Genomic DNA, 23,383 nt, shown 5'->3' with positions numbered 1-23,383 from the left:
ACAAGTCGAACACAATTACTCATCATCAAATACTCAACATTAGATGTTGTTTTTAAAGGCAAATGAGTAATTTATTTGCAGTCTTGTCAGTCACTCGAACAGAGTATTAGTATTCACATGCTCGGTGTATATATGTTCGGATTACTTTCCTCGTATGATACCAAAATGGCGCCTCCGAAAGACCGCGGCGACACGAAAATGAAATTTGCAGAAGGTTTGTTGTTCCTTTGTTTGTTTGCATTCCTGTTTATTCGTAGAGTTTATCCATTCCATACTCAGTCATCAAAAATCGCGTCATATTATCAGTTTTCAGCTTGAAATACGCATGTACTACATCACCTACGCGATGGCCCAGTGACAGGTTTTCCAATGACTGACGGAGCTGCTGCGGTTTGCCATGCTGGTTTGCGTTTGCCATGCGTAGCCTAAGTAATGTTGATTTGTTACGTAGACGAAACCTTGTACCTTTTAGCTAAGTCATCTCTACCTATTAACTAAAATTACATTTCAACGGTCGAAAACCGTTGATGCCGCTATCCATTTATCTATTTCTACACATTTTCACTGAATATAAAATTCGCCACGCTTTTGTTTGTGGTTGTCGAATACTGCAGCGCCCCCAGACTTCACTTGTAGAATCGCAGTCAGACAGAGCATGTTTTACCGTCGAAGTTAACATTGTGTATGAGCCTCAGAGGCATATCTCAAAACAAATTAACTATGCCAAACAAACTGAAAGGAATATGACTACCCTGCTAAGTCTCGCTTCTTTCTTCCATGATGTGCAAGCGTAGTACTACTACTAGTACCGAGTTGATCAATACTAACCCTGAGAAAAGTCTCTGGCTCGAAAATTTTGTAGACAATAAGAAACACACTGTGTTAAACTATTTCGTCAACTTTCATGCCTTTTCAACCATGTCTTATAAACTTGAGAAGCATGCAAGTCGACAACAGCTCCCAAGCAGTCCTAAAAAATACATTGATTACAAAATCACAAGACCAGATCTGCTATGTGATTGAGAGTGATGAATTGATGCAAAATTAACTCAAGAAAGAATCGTTGAAAAATTCTATCTGATACAATGAGAGTTAAACCTTTTCAAAACCTGGGATGACTAAAAGACAGGTTTCTAAATGTGATTAACTTTAAAATTTTGATTTGTCAAAATGACTCTGTAATCCACATTGCACCTATTAGTTTGTTACAATTTGCATGACATTTGCATATTCATACTTGTCACTTTTCTTCAAATATCTTCACAAATTTTAATGAAATCAGCAATTCAAAATATTCTATAAATATTTTTGTCTTATAGTACAAAATTTATATTGTCATTCACATAGATCTTGCAATAGAGAGTTCACTAGGTAAATATCTATATTTCATTTGTTTCTTCAATTGAGATGCAAAAGATCTAGTTTTACAAAAATGATATTGTTTTATCATTACACAAACAGAGACATTCTATGATCTTTGATGACCAACTGTCTGAATGTTTTGCATGTTTGAACAGGTGAGCGTGTTCTGTGTTTCCATGGACCCTTACTCTATGAAGCTAAGGTATGGCTGATGAATTTTCATCCAATTTTATGACTGAATAGCAGCGTTTAAATGTCCATTGTGGGGGAAAAATTTGGTGCTGACTGAGGGGAGACCATAATTATGGGAACTTAAGTTATGCACATGAAGTTTTTTTCAATGTTTATAGCAAAAAAGGTAATAATAGCGTGGATCAAATATAGGCAGCAATCATGGTGCAAACGCCTATTGTAATACTCAGTTCATATCAATATCTCAAGATCCCATTGTAAAGAGGGACATAGCAACCATTTGTGTTTATTTTGGGGGGGATTTTGTTTAGATACAGGGGATTAGATGTCTGTAATATTAGAAATTAAAGTTTCATGCATAAAAGTATTAAAGGCCCTATACAACCTCCCCAATCTGCACATTTGCACATACACATCTGATACGCCTTTAGGTGTTACACGGTACACCTGCTATCACTTCAACTTGTAGAAGTAACTTGCATGGTTATCTACTGAATAACTTTCATGTAAGAATTAACTTTCTGCACAGTGATGTCTCAGAGTACTATTACCAATATAAATGTAGATTGTTTATAAAATGCCCATCCAGGAGCAATGATAAAACAAGCCCTGTGCGATCACAATAGCAAGATACCAAAGACGTGAGAGACTTACTTTGTAGTGACAGAGAGACGCTGAAAAAAAACCGGCAAATTTGCAATTTAGCACTGATAGGCGATGAATTGCCTGCATGTGAATAGGTGCCATGTCCACCTGGCTACTAATATCAAACCACTGGTTTGTCCCAGGTTTTAACAGATACACTGTCTTGGTGCCTTTACTTTTTACTGATATAATTGACAATGCATCTTTGCAAATTTAAAAAAGTTGGCCGATGATGGGAATGTAGTTGTTAAGCAGTTGTGCTGACCTTGATCACACTTTCAATATTAAAAAAAAAACATGAAAGACAGGGTGCCTATGCATGTCATTTAAGTGAACAAAGCCAGCAAATGTCACCATTGGTATCTCAAAGATGTGATGTTATGTTATGTTATGTTGCTTCTGAACGCAGGCTCTGTAGTGCCTCTATATATTCAGTTTTGAGTTGTCAACTCTGGTAGAGATACTGTTCGATGTAGTTGTATTTCATTGCAGGGTTCGCGGTAGAGGTCGCCACAGTCGCAAAATGCGACTAAAACTCGTTTGTGGCGAACAAAAACTCATCGGCAATCGCCACGATCTCAAAAGCGTGGCGACAGCTGATTTCTATAGTCGAAATTGATAAAACTAAACTGTCCAAATCTTAATGCTTTTCCACTGATATAAGACAACATAAAAACTCTTTAGTTAAAGCACTTACTTGAAATTGTTAAGGAAGACAAAATACAGAAAACAGTTACAATTACATTCTCGCGATCTCGATCTCCATGAACTGGCATTCCGATCACGTTGATACTAAGATAGACAACCATAGCCAAAAGCAGCAAAACTCAGTGACGATTCCGAGCTTTATTGACACAGTATTTCATATCGCAGTATCAAATCAAATTGATTACACAATCCCTAGATCAGCGACATTTAGTGAAATTTCCACATTAATCATAACTTGAAAAAAGTAAACGTGAAACAAAGACGTCGTGTATGCTGTCGATCAACAGCATAGTGTGAAACGTAAACTAACTGGCATGGCATGTGCATTGACTGCACAAAAAAGCAAGTCGACATTGCAATATCAAACGGTCTACATCTTGTGAAAACAATGACAGACCAGTGAAAGTTGTAATAGTCACCGGTAAAAACTCTTCACTGATAAAAGGATAATAGCGTCAAACAAATGAAATTGCATATTTAGAGAAGGAAAACCAACGTCGCATCGTGGCCTTGAGTGAGAATAACAATTGCGGATGTGCGGAGTGGGACTATTCTATTTAGGTAACGGGGGTACGGAGGGACACAGATTCATGAAAGTACTGGCAAAACGTGCCATTTTCCTAGCGATGCTGTCGCGGGAACTTCAATGTCTCATTGTTGTAACACCTTTTTAATAGTTTTTCTGATCGGAAAAGTAATTTTACTAACTGTAATCATCTATTATACGCGCATCACCTTTCTTTATCGGGGTTTAAGTAGGGTAGGCATGTAAAGTAAAGTGAAGTAAGCCTTTATTGAAATCCTATCCCAATTGGGGATCTTGATCATAAAGTACAATACAGGTTTTGCAAAATCAACAACAAAAGAGTATATATAGATGAGGATGTAACATGTTCATCAATATTTTACTCTTTTTCATTTTTATTTTGATCTGAGTTCAAACAATTTTCCCAAATCACATAATGATGATTTGATTGTTCTTGAAAAATGTTCATAAGGTCTTGTGTGTCTCTGAATGTGTTTTTACAAATGTTTAGTTTACTTAAAGATCATGTCTACTGTCCATGTAGCCTTTGCAGTGAAAAAAGAAATGTATAGTCTCATGTATCTCGTATATATATATATATATATATATATATATATATATATATATATATATGTGTGTGTGTGTGTGTGTGTGTGTATGCATTTATGAATGTATTACATCAAAAACTTGAAGACTGAAGCATATTTCTACCAGCATTTAGTATGTGTGGCTAATGAAAGTTGCGTGTGGCTAATAAAATGAGGACCAAATTAGCCACACCGAGTAAGTGTGGCTACTAACTTGAAAATCCTACCGCTAACCCTGCATTGGTTGACTATTCAGGTAAACATCCAGGCGATTCAGTTCAGTTCAGTTCAGTTCAGTTCAGTTCAGTTCAGTTTAGATGAGGGATAAGGTATCCAGAGGATAATGAAAATCCCTTAGTTCTCAAGTATTGGCAGAGCGTCGTACTGGTTTTTAAAGTCATTGACAGACTGTGCATTAACAATGTTGGCTGGCAAACTGTTCCATGTATTGACTATCCTAGAAGAGAAGAAGTATTTTCGTATATTTAGTCTGACAGTTGGTTTCAACAGTTTATAATTGTGTCCACGTGTAGTACTTGATGACAGTTGAAGTGATACATTGCATGAGTCGTATCCGTTTAAAATCTTGAAAACTTGCAACATGTCTCCCCTGGTTCTTCTCTGCTCCAGTGTAGTAAGGCCAAAGTGCTGTAATCTTTCTTGATATGGTAGTTTACGTAGTTCTGGAACTAATTTTGTGGCCCGGCGTTGAACTTTCTCTAGTAGGGTAATATCCTTTTGTAACCACGGTGACCATGCTTGCACACCATATTCTAATCTTGGTCTCACTCATACATACTCATGCATGAGTCGTATCCGTTTAAAATCTTGAAAACTTGCAACATGTCTCCCCTGGTTCTTCTCTGCTCCAGTGTAGTAAGGCCAAAGTGCTGTAATCTTTCTTGATATGGTAGTTTACGTAGTTCTGGAACTAATTTTGTGGCCCGGCGTTGAACTTTCTCTAGTAGGGTAATATCCTTTTGTAACCACGGTGACCATGCTTGCACACCATATTCTAATCTTGGTCTCACCAGCTGCTTGTACAAACGTTTAATTATGTCAGTTGATTTGTGAGTAATTGTTCTTTTAATGATGCCCAACATGTTATTTGCTGTTTTTGCTGCCTGGATACACTGTGATGAAGGTTTGAGGTTGGAATGCACTGTTACACCAAGATCTTTTTCCTCCTCTGTATGTTGCAGTGGTATATTACTCATCTGGTAAACATGTGATGGATTATTCACTCCAATATGCATGGACTTACATTTCTTGACATTAAAACTCATCTGCCAATCCTGTGACCACTTTTGGAGTCTGTCCAGATCATTTTGTAACGTATCAGTGTCATTTCTATTGTAAATTGGGCGATATAGCTTTTTCACCTCTGACACATCTTCGTCACATCTTCGTCGGCGATTCTTAAACATGTTAATTGATTTTAATTGATGAAATAAGTGATGAAATTTACGACAGCATCTTTTTGGTATGCCTTCGTTATTTTCCTAAAATTGAAAACTTGAAAACCCCAATAATGTGGTGTATGTGTTATACCTGGCGCGATGGAATCTGAAAACGAATTCGAAACCGAATATATCCCGACGCTCACTTCGACATCGCAGGCCATTTTGAGTGCGCCACCAACACGTTTCAAAGGAGAAAGGCGGGGGACAGCAAGAAGCACGTCCGGTAAGTATAACAGTCCTAATAATCCCGACTGAACACCTTCTATTCTGTTGTTTTACGTAATCCTGTGTTTATTTCTTCATGAAATAGGGATGTCAGACCGTTATTTCAAGGTGTTTTGTTTAGTTATTTCGGCATTGTTTTGGAAACAACTTTTGAAGTGGATATTAATTTCTTGATCAACATGGCCGCTGCTGCCGTCACTGGTGTACGTCCGTATCGGACGGGACGGCAGAGCTTGCACCATTCTATGGCACACCAACACGACGGTCGAAAGCGTCCATGGCATTTACCTATGAAACAAACTCAGCAAAGCTGTTATCAAGGAGAGTAAATATTGACGGCGTTCAACAAAGATACCTAGTTCTGTCACTTTTCTGTATCATGTCAGCAGCTCAGGTTTTCCAGCACGCTCTGACATGACACTCACAGTACAGGTCGTGTTCCCGAAGGCCCGAGTCGTTTCAGTACAGCTTTTACGTCCGTACAAGTGACATAAAGAGTAGGTCGTCATGGAGAAACATGATGTAAATGTTGCTTTTTCTTAATCATCAATGATAAAATTATTTCCTAGAGCATTTTTATGAGAAACAATATTTGCCATGGAATGAGAAAGCACTGATACTTCAGCTTTCTCGTTTATTTTAGAAAATGCCGCGGAAGAAAAACTGGAAGAAGTCTGAAGCCAAAAAAAAGGTAGGTACTCTAACAGCTGAACAGTACAACCTTGTTGGGATTTTCTTTTTGTGAAAAACATCATTAACTTTTATATTCTTTGCCTGCAGTTTCTAGGCAACCTTAAAATTCAACTGCCTTGATCCCAAGCGAGTCAGCTTGAGCTTGACCCTGGTCAACTTGACCTTCAACAGAATTATGTAGCCAAGTATCCTGACCATTCATCCAGTTTCATTTTCAATATTCAGAGTTCCCTTGTTCCACTGATTCAAATTTTTAGCTGATTTAATAGCTCAGGTAGGCGTGAGATTCATGAACCATGAGCTCAGTTGACATTTGTAATTTGTCCAGTTGGTATTCAAATGCCACAGCTGACAAGTGCCTCTGTATGCTATGTGATATGTTGAATTCATGGTTTCTTGACTCAATGAATTTTATGTGTTATATGTGCCCATGGCTACTTCATTTATATAGTTAGATATGGCTGAAAAAAATGCTTTGCAGAGATGTCACCTGTTTGTTTTCTGACAAAAAATTATCAGAAAACACTCGGTTTCATGATAATCATGATGCAATGCATGTGCTAAAATGTAAAGAAAACGTTTTTCCAAGGGGCACACGTTTCAACATTGTTGTAAAAAGGTAGGTATCTCTTTCATGCCTTGCTGGTTTCAACCAACTTTACCAGTCAGTAACATATGAACTTTGCAGGATTTTAGATGTTACATGTCAGTGTTTCTATGTTTTCTCTGGGATGCCTGATTACCAAATCCTCCCCCCCCCCCTCCATTTCTGATCAAAATCCCCCTTTAAATAATCACAAATAGGCAACATGTCGCCCTTCCATAATGAGGTCTGAGATTACAATTTACACTGGGTACTTAGCATTCCACTTCATGATTACTGTCGATGATGTGGTATCATACAGTTGATGTAATCCACTATATGTAGCCACAGTAAAGTGATTCAAACTTCCTATCTATACAAGGATGAGATAAAGCTGAAAGACTCTCTTTTATTTGAAATATGATCAATGCTATAACCTTAATTTGCTAATACCTTGAACAAAATCTTAATTTGCATACCTTAGATTTGCATGATTTATTAATGTCCGCCACAATCAGAACCAAATCCCCCTCCCCAGATTTTCAAAAGAAGAGGACGACATAACCCTAGAGAAAACACTGCTGTTGTGTTCCAACATTGACATTGTTAGTATTACATTCTTACATTAGCAAGAGTTTCAGCAAGCTGTATAGACTTGGTTCAAGTCGGTGAATTTTAAAAAAATAAAATCATTTATAATAGTTTCTCTTGTGTCTCTCCTATTTCGTACAAACCTATCCGGAATTTGGCAGCTCACACCAGGTTTTCCCAGTGATTGAATGCGTCACGTTTGAGTCTGCACAGTAGTGAGTTAGTTTCTGCCAGATTCACCGACTTGGACCTCTTGCAAAGTACAGGCGGTGAGACGGACTGTGTACACAGTGACGTAGAGCAAATACAAAATGATTGACAGCCCCCGCCGTTATTCTGGCCAATAAGAAGAACGCATGCTAATAAACCTCTGCATGTATTAAAACGTTTGTTGTCATCTCCGTGCAAAGCTAGACATCGAGGACGTTTTATATCTGGGCGAATAGGCCTAATGGCATCAAGTTCGTACATCAACCACATTTTACAACTGATCGGTCGACCATCGCTGATCATGCGAGATTACCAAAGAAAGCTTGTTGAGAGTTACATTGAGGGAAAAGATGTGTTCGTCTGCGCACCAACCGGCAGCGGAAAATCACTGACATACGAAGTCGCCCCACATTGTTTTGATTTCCATCGCTTTAGGCACGTAAGAGAACAGGCTACAACTGTAAGGACGGTGTCTTTTTCCATCCTTGAATAACCGGCGACGATTTTCGCATTTTTTCACATGGGCCCCACAAACAACACAGATATTTTCACGCGTTTTCGGTGATACAACAGAGGTCGTGCTGACTTTTGTGGGAGTGATCGCACTCGACATTTTGTCAACAACCCCATGTGAGTTTTATGCACGTCTCGTTAGGGTCAATTGGTAACTCCTCCCAATGTGTAAAATTTAGTGATGTCATCTTATGAATAATATATGAGTAAAGAAAACGTCATCTCATGAATAATTTATAGCAACGCAGATCGTGCAAGAAAGCCAAGTCTGTGATTCCGGGTGAAACTCCGCTGTATAGCGTTCACTCCACTCATGGCGTTCACCCTACTCATTGCGTCCACTCACGCGCGCGTTTCACATGAAAGCAGAATACAAATCATTGCGTTTACTCCACTCAAACATTCACAAATCACAGACTTGAACCAAGTCTACAAGCTGTACTAAAGTAAACCCAAGATGTGTTTTGTCATTTTGATTAGGAACTTTTACATCAGTCATGAACACACAGTTGAGGTTTTTTACCAAAATTATGTTCTGATAGGATTCAGTTTTCCTAACGTTATTGCATCTTGAACATTAGCATTAAAGAACAAAGTTTGTTAGCATAGTATTATTATTACTTTATTATTACCGAATGGAGTCGATAAGGATTGTGACTTGGTGTTGTTAAACAAACACACGCACACAATCCCACTATACAGCACACAATATAATAAAAACACCAAAATTGCAACAAAAATAGTATAGAAACAAATTACAACCAATAAAACTACTGCGGAGTGATGCCCCCCAAAACTGTACACTAAAACACCACACTAAAAATTACTGGATCAACAAAGTTGAACTGCCCTTGGATAAAAACTGGATTGTCTGAGTATGTTGCCTAATGTCAGAGGTTGGTAACATAGGAAAGGACACTTCCAGTTTTCATAAGCTAGTAGTGATTAATGCTTCCATCAATCTTTTATTTTTTCAGAGCATCTGTAGAGAGCTTGGTGTCTCCAGTAACAACGTACTGTTGTGGAGTACCCAGTCTCCATACTAAAACGGAATATGTGGTGTGGTAGTGCTCACTACCTTATGAGGGGGAGTTCATAGAGTTTGTTCTGTGTTGTAAACAATAAGTGCCAGAGATTTACCAAGGGAATGTCAGATTCATTCCTAGTGTACTGTACATGTCAAAGAGACAGCAGGCACTATACAGATGATAGACTTGCCTACAATAGGAAGAAGAACATTCTTTATCATATTCCAATTGATGATAATAATCTCTGCAGATGTATTCATGCATTTTGCAAAAGGCATGATAAAGCAACTATTGATTCTCACAGTGTAAACAGTCAATCAGGCACACTACAAATTGCTGATACACAACCATTGCAGTTCTATACATTGTATGAAATGGACAACTGACTAATGTTAGCCAACTCTGAACGTTGTGTACCTTTTGTGTTTTAATTTTTTGTGCCAGATTGGTTTGTGTAAAGTGATTCAAGTTTTGATTGTATTTAACTGTATACAGGAGATATTGCTATTGTTCTGCTCAGAGCAATTTAAGCATGATGGCCACAACTCTTCAATTTTGGTAAAACAATAGAAATTTAGTAACATAATTTATTATATTGTTAAGCAAATTAGCCACTATGCTAGCAGAAATTCCTTGGAGAACACTGATTGTAATGTATGAAGCAATGTTAAGATAAATAAAGGTTCTCATTGTGAGCTGTAAATGATATGCACCGTCTGATACTGTTGTCATTAATGCTTGCCATACACAATACACCGACACACGATTCTTTCATCAGATGAGGTGTAGGACCCGCATCTATATTGTACAGCAAAATTTGAATGAAGAATGTGTATCTGGTAATACGTTTAAGACAATTTACGGTTTCTTTAATTTTCAAAAAATCATTGTATATGACTTAATTACTCTCTCAAGGGCAGTAAATTTCATATAGGGTTAAGATATTTCCAACAAGTGTAAATCCCATGTTACACGGCATTGATAGAAATGCAAGTATTGTGAAGATGTCCAGGGGTTATAGGGGACTACACACAAGCCCATTTATGTAGCCCTACAACATTTATATAATATTGTCTACCATACAAACATTTAACAATGTTGAGCCGGTTGTATTTTCAGGCACTATGTTTACAATTTAATTTTCAGCTGAATCTGATAAAGGAATTACCATTATAATTATTATTAGTCCTTATTTCAACTTCATAGAATGTTGAATCAATGGCTGTTCTTGAACAGTGTGGGGTTGTTTTATCAGTGATTCATGTGAATGTGATAATGATGAGAGACAATATTTTTTACCAGTATATGCAACTGTCTCCAGAAGAGTACATCTACCAGTGATTTTATCATGAGATTATTCAGAAAGCAAGAAAAGTTCACAAATTTCTGATCCCTAGGAGAATAGGTTGTTTTCAAAATTATAATGAAGAATCTGACAAAAATGTCAGACGTCTGTTTTCATCATCTAGCTATTCCTTTTGATTTCCATTGTACAGTGTGTGAAATACCAGGTGAAGGAAAAGCAGACGAAATACTTCATCCACTACAATGGTTGGAATAAAAAGTAGGTATCAAGTTTATTTTGTTGTTATTCTTAATATAGCTTGAATATAACAGGGATGAGGAATTCCATTTGTCTGAGGCCTTACTTAGTCAATTTGCAATTTCGCAAGACTATGGCCGATTAAGTTTAATGCTGTTATAAAGAATGAATACAGAACTATCAGAGTAAATCTATTGCAGGACCACTTCAGTGAAAGTGGCAATGTCCTGTCAATCACCAATCCTGAGAGGATTTGCTTTCCTCCGAATTTAACAGTAATGTAGCCTCCTAGCAGGTGTCATTGAGCTAGTCTGTATTACCAAGAAGCACAGCCATGTAAAGCAATAGTAAGAGCTTATCATAACGCTAGTCTCACCGTAGGTAAATGTAGGATGGACAGTGGTAAGACATTACACCAAAATAGAGGTAGTATGGCCAAATGTAGTACAAACAGTAATACTGTATCAGTGAGTGGAAAAAAGTAAAGAAGACATATGTAAACAAAAGTGAAGAAAAAAAACAACAAAGAGACCCATAGGGAAACCATATCAGATATAATATGGATGAATATTAGGTTATCTCATTTCTGATTTTCATACATTCTTGTATATTTTTGCTAAAGGTAAGTATTTACTCAGTTTCCGTATTCATTATATATATTAAATTATTTCTGTCTGTGAAAGGATCTTCTGATATTCAAAGAAAATATTTCCTTTCATACATTCAAGTAGGGATTCAATATGTTGAGTGTACCAGTTAATGTTCAAGCTTTTGTTAACTACATAGCCATCTTTCAGAAAGAGGTTATCACTATTATAAATCCTATCGTAATATTTTATATTTGTATGAAAATTGCAGTATGGTATCTTCCAAGGGGTTGACTAGAAATTGCCAACTGAGGAGAATTTTTGACTATGTTACGTAAAAATCAAGAAAAATTTAGGTGTACATTACAAAGATGAATGAAGTACTGGTTATGTTGGTCTCCCAACATTTCGCTAGTATACACGCTGATAGGTCTGATCAGTTTATCAAAGAGAGATAACATAAGGGATACACTTAGTTGATTATCATTACAAATAGTGCTTCATACCTTTTTTCTTCTTCAGTAAATCCAACCCAGTTTTAAATTTTCCTTTTGTTGTTGTAATAGTATAGATAGTTCCAATAGTAATAGTATATTCTGAGAGATAGCAGTAGGTCAACTTTTTAATATCTGCAGCACAGCAAAATTTCCGATCCGAAAGACACATTTTGTCATGGTCAACGTATTCAACATCATGGGTAGGATTCAACAAATGCAATCGAATCCTCTGATCTTATGGAATTGCTGTATAATGTACAAATGTTGGGAGTAGTGAATGTTTCTTATTGAATTAATGGACACGTTGATTTAGCATAGCCCAGCATGTACCTTAATAAAATCAAACTATTGTTGCTGTTTTCAAGAGTTGCCCTAACAATCAGTACCATAGTATGTACAAAGATATGATGAAATCTGTCAATTAACCCTTTGACTGGTGTAATTTTTCTCACCAAAATTTTAGTGCAATATTTTACCAATTTTTGTGAACTGTTCTGAAAGTTTTTTCATAATTTTGGACCAAATGGATATCACATTTCATCTGCTACAGTTTCTTACCAAAATTTTGGCAAAAATCTGAAAAAAATTGACTGTGGTATATTTTATAAAGGTGACAAAAATAGACTGGCACTCAAAAGGGTTAATGATGTAGACAACTTGAAATTAAAATATGTTGATAATGAACTACTGTGTCAATTTTGTGCTAATATATTATGCTCTTTCTCACTCTTATATGATGGTTGCAGCTGGGATGAATGGGTTCCGGAAAGCCGGGTCCTGAAATACAATGAAGCCAATTTACAAAAGCAAAAGGAGCTTCAGGCACAACATGCGTAAGTATTACAAAGAGTCCTGCATGCCGTTGGTAGTTTGGGTCTGGATGCATGTTGTCAGTAAGTGATGGAGACAAGATAAGTGCATGCTGGTCATTGTACATCTCTGCACACAGGTAGCATGTTGATTAAGCCATGTCTGACAGAGTCCAAGTATGGAAAAAAGTATATTATCCGTAAGCAAAAAGAGCAGGGTTTCGTCTGTGGATGAAGTTGTAAACAACGATGTCAAAAATGTAGAATAGATTCAAGGTAATTATACCACTTAGCAGAACCCGTAGTGTGCAGTCGTTAAAGTTACTCAATGCGATTTTGATACCCTTTTCATCTCGGCAGAGCTGCACAAGCAGACAATGATTATCTACTGTCAATCTAATTTAAAACTTAAAATCTTCACATCAAAAACACCTGCTGAAGCAACACTCTTTGAGTTGCTGGTTTCGGCATAGGATTGGTACACAATTCTTTGTATATTTGGCTATGTTTTGTCATTTCAGACAGAGGAACCAATTATCTGACAGTGGAATAAGGACATTAGCCATAGGGTAATAGTCTTCTGAAACTCTACTATAGAAGAATTAAACTCTGTGTACTGCTTACGAATGAATGTGTGTATATGTGTATACAGAGTGGCAAATAAAGTTTGTAAGTGTGTGTTTTTGCCTATAAATGGCTCAGTACACTGGAATGAATAGGTTCATCTATGCAAAGATACGTCTTTCATTTTATGTCCTGTTTCACCGCCGTACAAAACAATTTAGGCTGAAGTAAGTAAATTCTTTGTTTTGCATCCGCTATGAATTCTGATAGGTTGGCAGGCTAGTGGTCAGAATGCACAAAAACAATTCAACACATAATCAATTTGTTTATATTTGACAGTTTTCTCATACAAAGCGATTTTGTGTTCCTGTAACTATATGCGTCTGTGGGGTACCGTTTTATGTCACCACATGATTCAGTGGTTGTAATATGACTGCTAATGAGGAAGGGTTTTGTCACAGTGTAAAAGTCATGGGTTGATTTTCACCAATGACAGAAAATTCTGCAAGAAAATGTTGTTTTCCTGAAAATGTCGGACAAAATAAGTGTGATCAGATGCAAAACAAAGAATTCAGTTACTCTGGCCTTATTATTACTATCCTTCGTAAATATTTGCAATTTTACATTTCTATAAAAATGTGTGCAATTTTGGAAAAGTCCAGAGCATTACATCCACCAGTTGTGATCAGAGGCAAAAGTCACTCAAGCACTACAACTGTTTCTTTTCGCAAACTGTCAACGCTTTTATTTATGTTCAGGTTTCATAGAAAAATCTTAGAACAAAGAAACCAGCCTTCTTTTTACATATTAATGCGACTTTTGCATATTTATGCAACTGAATAAACAAAGTAAGAAAAGAAAAGGGAAAGTACCTCTACATCCAACACTTCTTTGATGAGAAAGTTTTTTTGAGTTTTCCTGATGAAAAGATGACTGACACGGGACAGGAGAAATCTTGATAAATTGCATATATTAATGTTAACATGCCTTGCTCATCCAACAAGTGCATTTAAAATTCTCTTTTGCCATGTATATTTTATATTCGTTATTTGTGTTAAAATTTTCAGATATTGCTTTGCTTTTGTACAAGTTGTTTTTTATCAAATTCCACTTGAGTGTTTTGATAAAATATTCATCATGACATCATTTCATGGATTTTATTTAATGGAGAAATGCTTTAAACTGGACCAGTGTTGTAAAATGGTACACAAACTGCCATGCAAGACAAACAATTTTAATCGTCAAAATATCGTTCACTCTTTCCTTCCATGTTGCGTCTTAAAATATCATATCTCCATTTATTTCATTTTACCATGATTGCACCAAACATTTTCAATACCAGTAGAACAAAAAGACTTAACAGTATGTCATAGTGAAGTTTGTTTGACATACCACTTTTTTTCACGCTCTTTTTTTTCATATTGATTTCTTTTATGGAAATTTCCAGGAAAGGCAAGAAATCCAAACTCTCTGCGTACAAGAAACCAGAAAAAGAGAGAGAAAGGGCTCCAACTCCAACCACCTCTTCTGAAAGACAAGGACAGACAAGTTCACAGTCAAAGAAAAGTAAGAATATTAGAATTTTGCACATTGCAAAAATGTCAGACTTATCACTACTATTATAATAATCTGCTCAGTGTAGGGTGTTGTTCACACTATATGAATAGCAACCACCAAGATTCCTGCCCAGAATTTATCACAATGAAGACTGCTAACACCGTAACATACAGAAAGCGGTGTAGGTTAATAGTTCATACTCTTCATTGTTTTATTTTGTATTTATTAAAATGACGATGAGCAAAGTAAACAATTCCTTGATATTGATGAAATGATATGACAGATCTTGAAATCCGGCTGTGTATAGTCAGGAGTCCTATACTTAACAGACATTGCAATGCCAGTAGAAAATAGAGTTTCAGTATGGTCACTCTCTGAACCTTTCCTACTCTCAAGTTGTGGCTAGAGTTAGTGTGATTTGGTTAAGATAGTATACATTTTGAAAGTGAAAGACTGAAACTTTTGTACTATTCTCAATAAAACTTTCAACCATTTTCTGACCAAACAGCTTACAAAATTACCAAATATTTACCAATATTTGAATTCAAAATGGCCACCATCCATGTGTGAACACTATGCAGGAGGATCAAATTTTCCTTCGAAGAAGTGAGATGGTGAAACTTTTTCTTACTCCAAGAGCTTTAACCCTTTCACCACCATGGTTTGTCCCAAATCCATTGTTTTCTATGATAAAGTTGGACCTGTATACAGGAAATTGGGGGTGAAAGGGTTAAAATGAGCCCCAACAAGTGAGATCGGAAAAAAATTATAAAAATTTGAGGGTCTGAATATCTTTCCCTGAGGCACATTCTACCTTAAGGTAAGCATACCTGGTCAGTGTCTGGGGGTTATTGTCCTAGAATCTAGAAAAGAAGCCTCATGCTAGCAATAACAGAGAAACCAGGCTTGTGACCACAATATGTTTCCCTACTATGGTATCAAGTCATTGAGTTTCATGCTCTACCGTGAAGTTGTTTCTAAAGGAATACTCATAAACATCAATGATCCATTTACCCTTGCATTTTTTTTGAGAGAGGCATGTTTACTGGTATCCAATCTGGAGTTTGCATCAGTTCATATTGTTGATAACTAGTTTTTCTTCCCCTAAACAAAAGTTTAATGCAAGCATTAAATATCCAGCATAACGTTCACACAATATGATGATTTTGGCTGACAAAGTTGTATTTTATGTTCAAGGTTCTGGTCTGAGTGGTACTTCCACAACTTCTACACCTACTGCCTCCAGCGATGCGTCCTCCACAACCTCCGATCAGCCAAAGAGGAAAAGGGCAAGAATGGATGCCACTGTTGAATCCGTAGGTTTTCACTTATAGCTGATTTGACACAGTGACAGATTGCATGGAATCATTTTCACTCACTGTGTGTAAAACTCATTTAAAAATGCACAGTGCGTTCATATCCTGAATGAAGATTATATGAAATGTTTCATCAATCAAAGGAAAATGTTTGAAGTAAATATTATTGTGTAAAGTATAAATGTCTATAGACTTTGAAATTTATCACATTTGAGAGGAACAGTTTCAGGTCTTGTCACTCATTCACCTGACTCTTCACACGTCAAATATGCCAATTGGTCTAAATTTGAAAAGTACATAATTGTTTATTTCAGTGATACTTAAGAAATTGTTGACAGTAATATTAATAAGTTGCACTGTCTTCCCTATCACATTTTTGTATGAAATCTTCCTCCAGAAAACTAATGATCCCTCTACCTTTATGTATCACACTGGAAGTAATTTGCTGCTAGACTCACATTATACATAGGATCAAGGACGTCTTATTATTGCATCAGTTCCAAGTATATTATTCATTCCAGAGCTTCAGTTCATGTAAAATCTTTGATTACCCTTTGTCCAAATATTTTCAGGAAGAGTCGTTTGTGAACAGAGTTGAAATAAAGATCAAAATTCCTGATGAATTGAAGCCAGTGTTGGTTGATGATTGGGATTTGATAACCAGACAGAAACAGGTGAGTTAACAGGCGTAGTTCATCCCTATTTTTAGCTCATATTTGGTATGTATATAATTACCAAAAAGAGCTTATATGGTGAGTCGGTGGCGTCTGTATGTCTGTGTGTATGTATGTATGTTTTTAAAGGCCAGCAGCTGTAACTTTTGATGATTTTTTCTCCATTCTTGTTTTGTATGTCAATTGCAAGTTCTTGTTCTACTCCCCAAAGTAATATTGAAACACCTAATTTGTAGCTCATCAAGATAGAATCTATCTATATGTGGAGAATGCATTGTTATTGTTTACGTTTGAATTGTAGTCAGGACCTGAATTCACTTGTCAACAATGACAACGCAATCTGCACATATGCAGACTGAGTCTTCAAGCTGAATGTTGTGCATCTCAGCATGCTTTGGGGAGTAGGTTGAGAAACTGATTTTGGCATTAAAACGAAAATAGTGGGAAGAAAAGAATCAAAAATTACAGCTACTGACCCTTTAATGATGAATAATATCCCACAGTGCTTGCAGTTTTCTGCTACAAGGTTCACTCCGATAGTGATCGTACGATAATCTTATCTACTGTTGACATGTATCATCCTCACACATGTGCCCACAGTGTTTTGTCAGAAGAATATTAAAGTTGTGATCATGCCAGAGATTTTTTGCAACATAGCCTTACACCAGACTGTAAAAGCTCTGTATCCACGCCATTTAAATATATATCATGTTGGTCTCATTATATTTTCTCATGTACCCAGCTTGTCCACCTACCAGCCAAGACCAATGTTGACCAAGTCATAGATGATTATGTTAAACACAAAACATCACGGGGACAACTGACTCCAAGCAAGTAAGTTTCTAATGTTAATTAAGTTTCATTGTTGTTGAAATAGTGCCATCATATCTTCTGATTAGGTCATTTATTTGCAAATCACCACCCTCTGCAATATTATCTTTTGATTTTCTGCCTACTGAGCTTTGGCTACTGTGATAATGAATATATCAACATAGCTTGCACATTGTTAACCCTTCAGTTATCTGGAATGCCAGAACCTTGCATAATGAACTTGCATAATTCCTAGGGTCATACTATGAACCTTGTGTGCCAGAAAATTCCAACATGATCCTACACATGTTCATACTGTCTTTGGTATATAGGAGATAGCATTCTCAATAGAAGGCAAGGGGTTGATGTATTTAACTTTCCTTACATACAGGTATTTTCCATTTGCCTAAAACTCATCTAAGTGAAATTGATCATTATACAGAATAATTTATTCACTGTCCTTATAACCTGGGACATTGATATGTACATCTTTGGACAGCTTCAAGTTTTGATTCAAAAACAATTCATTGCAGGGAGAGTGCCATCATTGAAGTCTCGGCTGGTATCAAGGAGTATTTTAACGTCATGCTAGGAACTCAGCTGCTGTATAAGTTTGAAAGACCTCAATATGCTGAGGTGAGTTTACGTTGATGTGCATGCAAATGGGAATTCCAAGAAATGCCTGCATTTGTTAACTATGTCATAGTATGTGCAGTATATCAGTGTGTATCTCACTATGAATATACCGGTAGATTTCTGCCCTCATGGCATTGACAAATACAACTTTCAGATCAGGACTTTGTCACTGTATACTGGATGTGTCTTATAGTGGTTACACTGTTGATCTTCAGAAAAATAGGGCTACATGTAAAGTGTCCTATCTCTTTGTGTATGGTCCACATTAAATGAGCCTGCATTGTTCCTCTGGAAAATCAAACTTGCAAATTTGACCACCCTTCAGTACATTCAGAACAAAACGTGTAAATTTAGAACAGAACATTTTATGCCCATTATCTGATTGCATGATATTGGATTAGATACTGAGATGTTCTTCTGTGTGCATAAGTTACAGCAGAGGAAGGAGTCGCCATTGCAGGATATTCTGAAAGATTTAACTACCCTGACTGTGTACTACACCAATACATCATTCATGGCCTACTTTGTAGTAATTGTTATAGAGATTTGACGACCATTGTTTTTCCCCTTCAGATTTTAGCATCCCATCCAGATGCCACAATGTCACAGATATATGGTGCTCCTCATCTGCTCAGACTTTTTGGTGAGTCGTCACTTTGTCTTTTCCCTTTCTGTGTCGAACAAAGTGTAATGTTTATGCAGGTGAATCTCCAACAAACTGACTCTGTACATTTCAAGGAGACAGAGTTACTGGGGTTTTTTGTTTCCTAAGTCAAAAATGGTTGTTGTGAATATCAGCAAAGAGCTCTCACTAATGCTCAGTGTGATAAGCGTCAAATATTTCAAGACTCTGTAAGGGTCATGGTGTGTCAGAACACCATTGGCCCTCAATAAGTATGCATTTCAGGTTGATTCCAAAAATCATATTCTTTCCTTTGTCAGTTTTCACTGTAAGTAAAGATGAATGAACCCTTTGTCATCCCCTCTAGATGTCCAACATAAGTAGATCTGGAATCATACAATGTTGACAAAACTTACATTCAGAGACTATGAATGTGTCTTTGCTAAGGCTGTTACTTTGTAAATTTTTTCAGGGTTCTCTCTCCCCCCCCCCCTCCAAAAGTCATGCTACGGAGATTCCCTAGTGTTATGAATGCAATCGTATAGGGGACAACAGATATGAAACATTGGTACCCAAATGGTATCCAATGTACTCAAATCTTAGCAAAATACTTACTTTGCCTATCATATTGTAACAAGATAAAAGGCAAATTAAAGTTGTACATGCCTTCAAGTTGAAATACTTGAACTCTTGTGCAAACATAACAGAACTTTTAACTATTCCTTTTGGAAATCAAGATTAAAATTCCAGGGTCACCATGCAAAATTTGGTACAAAAGAAAAAATTACCCAAAATTCAAAATGACCGCCATTCCTGTGTTCACTAGAGAAAATTAACTTTTCAATTTAACAAAAATAAGCGGTTGAAAACTTTAGTTGCTGTATGAGCTTCAAAATGAACCTCCACAAGTGGTAGACCAGAAAGGTAAAAGTTTTTAGTCTGTGCACATTTTACGTTAGCTAAATGACAAGTTTTGCCAAAAGACAGTGTTTTGCATGAGTGTTAAGGCATTGTTAAATCAACCATGAACTTGCTGGAATCTCATCTGATTTTGAAGTGTTTATACTTTCTTACAGTCAAACTAGGCAGCATGTTGGCCTACACACCGCTTGATGAGAAGAGCGTGCAGCTACTGCTCACACATGTCCATGATTTCCTGAAATATTTACAGAAGAACTCCTCCCAGCTGTTCAGCGTCAGTGACTACGAAGTAGCACCTCCAGAGTATCACAGAAAAGCTGTGTAGATCTCCAATGGAGAGTTAGACAGGTCTATATACATGTACTGCCTATTTCAATGAAGATTATACACTTGGTACTTCTGTGCGTGCTTGGCTGAATTCTGATCCCAAGCTTGACAAAGTTATCGTTAGGTGTTTTCACAGTTGTTTGTGAAGAATGTTTTATCTCAACTTGAATACCTCAGACATGTCAGAGATCAAGAATTAGACAGCCATAGGTTTGTGTGTTGCTAAAGATTTATTCACTGAACCTTTCACCTCAAAGGATGAGCTGTGTTGGTGACGTATTAAATATTTGTCATATACCTCGTGGCTGTAATAATAATATCAGCTTGTAAACATAGTTAATATGTGTCACCGGTATACATCAAGTAGAAATACTGTAGCGGAGTTACACCACTTTTCATAAAACTGTCAAAATTGATGACACGGTAACTCTTTTGAAATGAATCATCAGAATATACGATGCAATTTCTAGAACACCCTGGATATCAACTCAATGTGTGCAGTCTTGCAGTTGATAAAAACTATGCTCTGATTCAATTATTTCCAACTGATCATGGATGGTACCAGCAGCAAATTTATTCTTCTTTTTTCCTTGAATTTCCTTTTATGATGCAAGATGTGTATTTTTTATAAGTTATTCACAAGCTGTTTGGTTGGTCATCGTAACAGTAGGATGTAGAGGGTAGTGAGATACCTTTGATCATGATTGGGCTTTGTAAGCTCTGTACACCGTGTCTTATTCACTTTGAAATCTGTAATAAATCAGAGAGGGTCCGTCTCTTGAAATGACTCTGAATTGTGTTTTTCATTGGATGAAAGGGTTCATGGTATGTTCCTTGAAAGTGAAAAACTTGAACTTTTGCTCAAATTGTCCTTAATAAAACTTTCAACCATTCTCTTACCAAAACAAGAATGAAAATCACAGGTCATTGTGCAAAGTTTGGTTCTAGAGAAATAAATTACCTAACATGACCAATTTTTGAAATTCAAAATGGCTGCTGCCTCTGTGTTAAAACTATGGCGAAAAATACAATTTTTGAAATTCAAAGAACTAGGAATATGAAAATTTTTCTTACTACAAGAGCTTTAAAATGAGCCCTCAAAAGTGGTAGATCAGAAAAGAGTTGTAACAATTTGAGAGTCCTGGTATCTGTCCCAGAGTCTCACATTCTACTTCAACAAAACCATTTAGATGGGAAGACGTCAGTTTTACTGGTATCCAGAATGCAGCTTAGCTGAACTGATCTCTCTTTATTTCTGGTCTTTTGACAGTGTTTCTTTTCAACATTTACACTGAACTTGGTACTCTGCAGGAAATTGATATGTCAATGTACATGTGTCTTGAAAAGTAGCAGGACCAATGTGGAAAATACAAATGTTATGTTCCTCCCACACAGCTCCAATTTAGCAAAATCAGTTATTTATTTTGTCCAAGAAAAGTACTCCATTTGCAGCTACTTCCTCATGAAAACTATACTGGAACATGTTCTACTGAGACTATCTGGTACATACTACATCCTCAACTTACAATTGGCTGTGCTTCCCTACAGGAGTATAATGCTGACTGGCTAATACCATAAACGATAATAATACAAATAGTGACAAATTTTGCCAGTCTTATGATAGAATGTAATATATTTACTGTCAACTCAGCCATTGTGTAACATTACAACTGTTCTGAGAGAAATGAACAATGATTTGAAGTAACATTACATTTGCAAGTTCTATGCCCCTCCCTTCACAAATAGATTACTAACCAATAGATCGTTTTTGTCACCCAGCACCCATTTCATAGTCATATTATTCATTCATTCATTTATCGACTAATATGCTTATTTACAGCACAGATAGGAGATGGGAGACTGTTTAGAGTCATATGATGACTGACATAATGTGACCGAGTTGACAAGTGAGATTTGATGAAAACACGATTGGAACTAATTTGGAATAAGGCCAAAGTAATTAAATTCTTTGTTTTGCGTCCACTCTAAATGGGAAAAGGTACGCGTCTAAGCAGCTGAAAAACACACAATAAAATTAACACAATGTAATATGATTGCAGCAAATAAAAAATTGTAACAAATTTCAGTTCAGAAAAGCTAAGCGGTCATGTCCTAAAATTTCCTATTCAAATACACTGTGTGTGTTTTTCATGAAAACCTTAAAACCTAAGCGGGTGGGGACGCAAAACAAAGAATTTAATTACTTTGGCCTAATTGGATCTTCGTATTTTTCAAAATTTCTCAAAAGTGTTAGGTGCTCTATAGCGAATATTACAATATTACAAATTACTCATAAAAACAAGTATATAACTTGAAAAGCAAATGAGCTTAGGGGCCGTCGATAATAAAAGCTGACACACAAGAAACGTAATTCCTTCGTTTTACTTGAAACCCCCTCCCTCCCCCTCAAAAAGTTCTTATGCGAAATCAATTTCGTATTATGATGCAGTTTCTGACAAACCCACACGCACCTCTCCGATCCGCACGCCCATGAAAAAATACCGGAAGAGCACATTAATTAATAAACCTCCACTTTACGCGTTTCACTTTTTAAGACAGAACATTTTAATGTATTTAGGACGTAGGAAAATGTTTTACATACATGTTTCACGTTGAAAAAGCATACAAGTTTTTATTTCACATTCATGTCTTTTCGTTGTCTTTTCCGTCTCCGTACTTTGTGGTCATTCTGTTCTCGATGATCGCGAAGGTAGTTGTGCGTTCTCGCTGCAAAGTCGCACTTCGAAAACAATAGAAAATCCTTATGCGATTTTGACGCACACAAAACGAAGTAAGCTTTAACCCCCCCCCCCCAACGAAAGAATTACGTTTGTCGTGCGTCAGCTTTTATTATCGACAGCCCCTTACATTGGCAGATTAAACCGACATCCCAAATCGTCGTCAGAACTGCGCCTGCGCGAGTGTCTTGTTAACAAACAATGACGTGCACGATATCTTGATGCACCTCATCATCCCAGCATCATAGCTGCAACCATGTGGATTATGACAGGCATGTTTTAACTTTCATCAGTCACCATCGTACTAGTACCTTGTGATAGAGGGACAGTGCTTGGATACAGTGTTTAGTATGGCCCCATACGACCTTTGAGCGCAGTTCCGACGACTTTATCCCTTTAAATGTATAGCATGTCGTAGAGTGTTGCGGAAAGTTCTTCAGTAAGACTTTACGAAGT

General features: G+C 36.7%; 1 protein-coding gene across 4 annotated transcripts; it reads left to right on the top strand.

Moving 5' to 3' along the window:
- The first annotated feature begins 106 nt into the window (after positions 1–106).
- LOC139121866 (mortality factor 4-like protein 1) lies at positions 107–20,976 on the top strand. 4 transcript variants are annotated; one of them, XM_070687123.1, is made up of 12 exons: positions 107–214; positions 1,518–1,564; positions 10,823–10,890; positions 12,700–12,786; positions 13,284–13,331; positions 14,774–14,892; positions 16,081–16,199; positions 16,772–16,873; positions 17,616–17,707; positions 18,217–18,319; positions 18,893–18,962; positions 20,018–20,976. In XM_070687123.1, the coding sequence occupies exons 1-12, from the start codon at positions 118–120 to the stop codon at positions 20,185–20,187; spliced, it is 1,122 nt and encodes a 373-aa protein (XP_070543224.1). In that variant the 5' UTR covers positions 107–117; the 3' UTR covers positions 20,188–20,976. The 4 variants fall into 4 exon arrangements, with proteins under 4 accessions (XP_070543224.1, XP_070543225.1, XP_070543226.1 ...); XM_070687125.1 differs by lacking the exons at positions 107–214; positions 1,518–1,564 and adding exons at positions 5,572–5,706; positions 6,352–6,399; XM_070687124.1 differs by lacking the exon at positions 13,284–13,331.
- The last annotated feature ends 2,407 nt before the right edge of the window (positions 20,977–23,383 follow it).

The sequence above is a fragment of the Ptychodera flava genome, chromosome 21 (assembly GCF_041260155.1).
Source record: "Ptychodera flava strain L36383 chromosome 21, AS_Pfla_20210202, whole genome shotgun sequence".
Classification (NCBI taxonomy): domain Eukaryota; kingdom Metazoa; phylum Hemichordata; class Enteropneusta; family Ptychoderidae; genus Ptychodera; species Ptychodera flava.
This window is presented reverse-complemented; position numbering and strand designations above follow the sequence as displayed.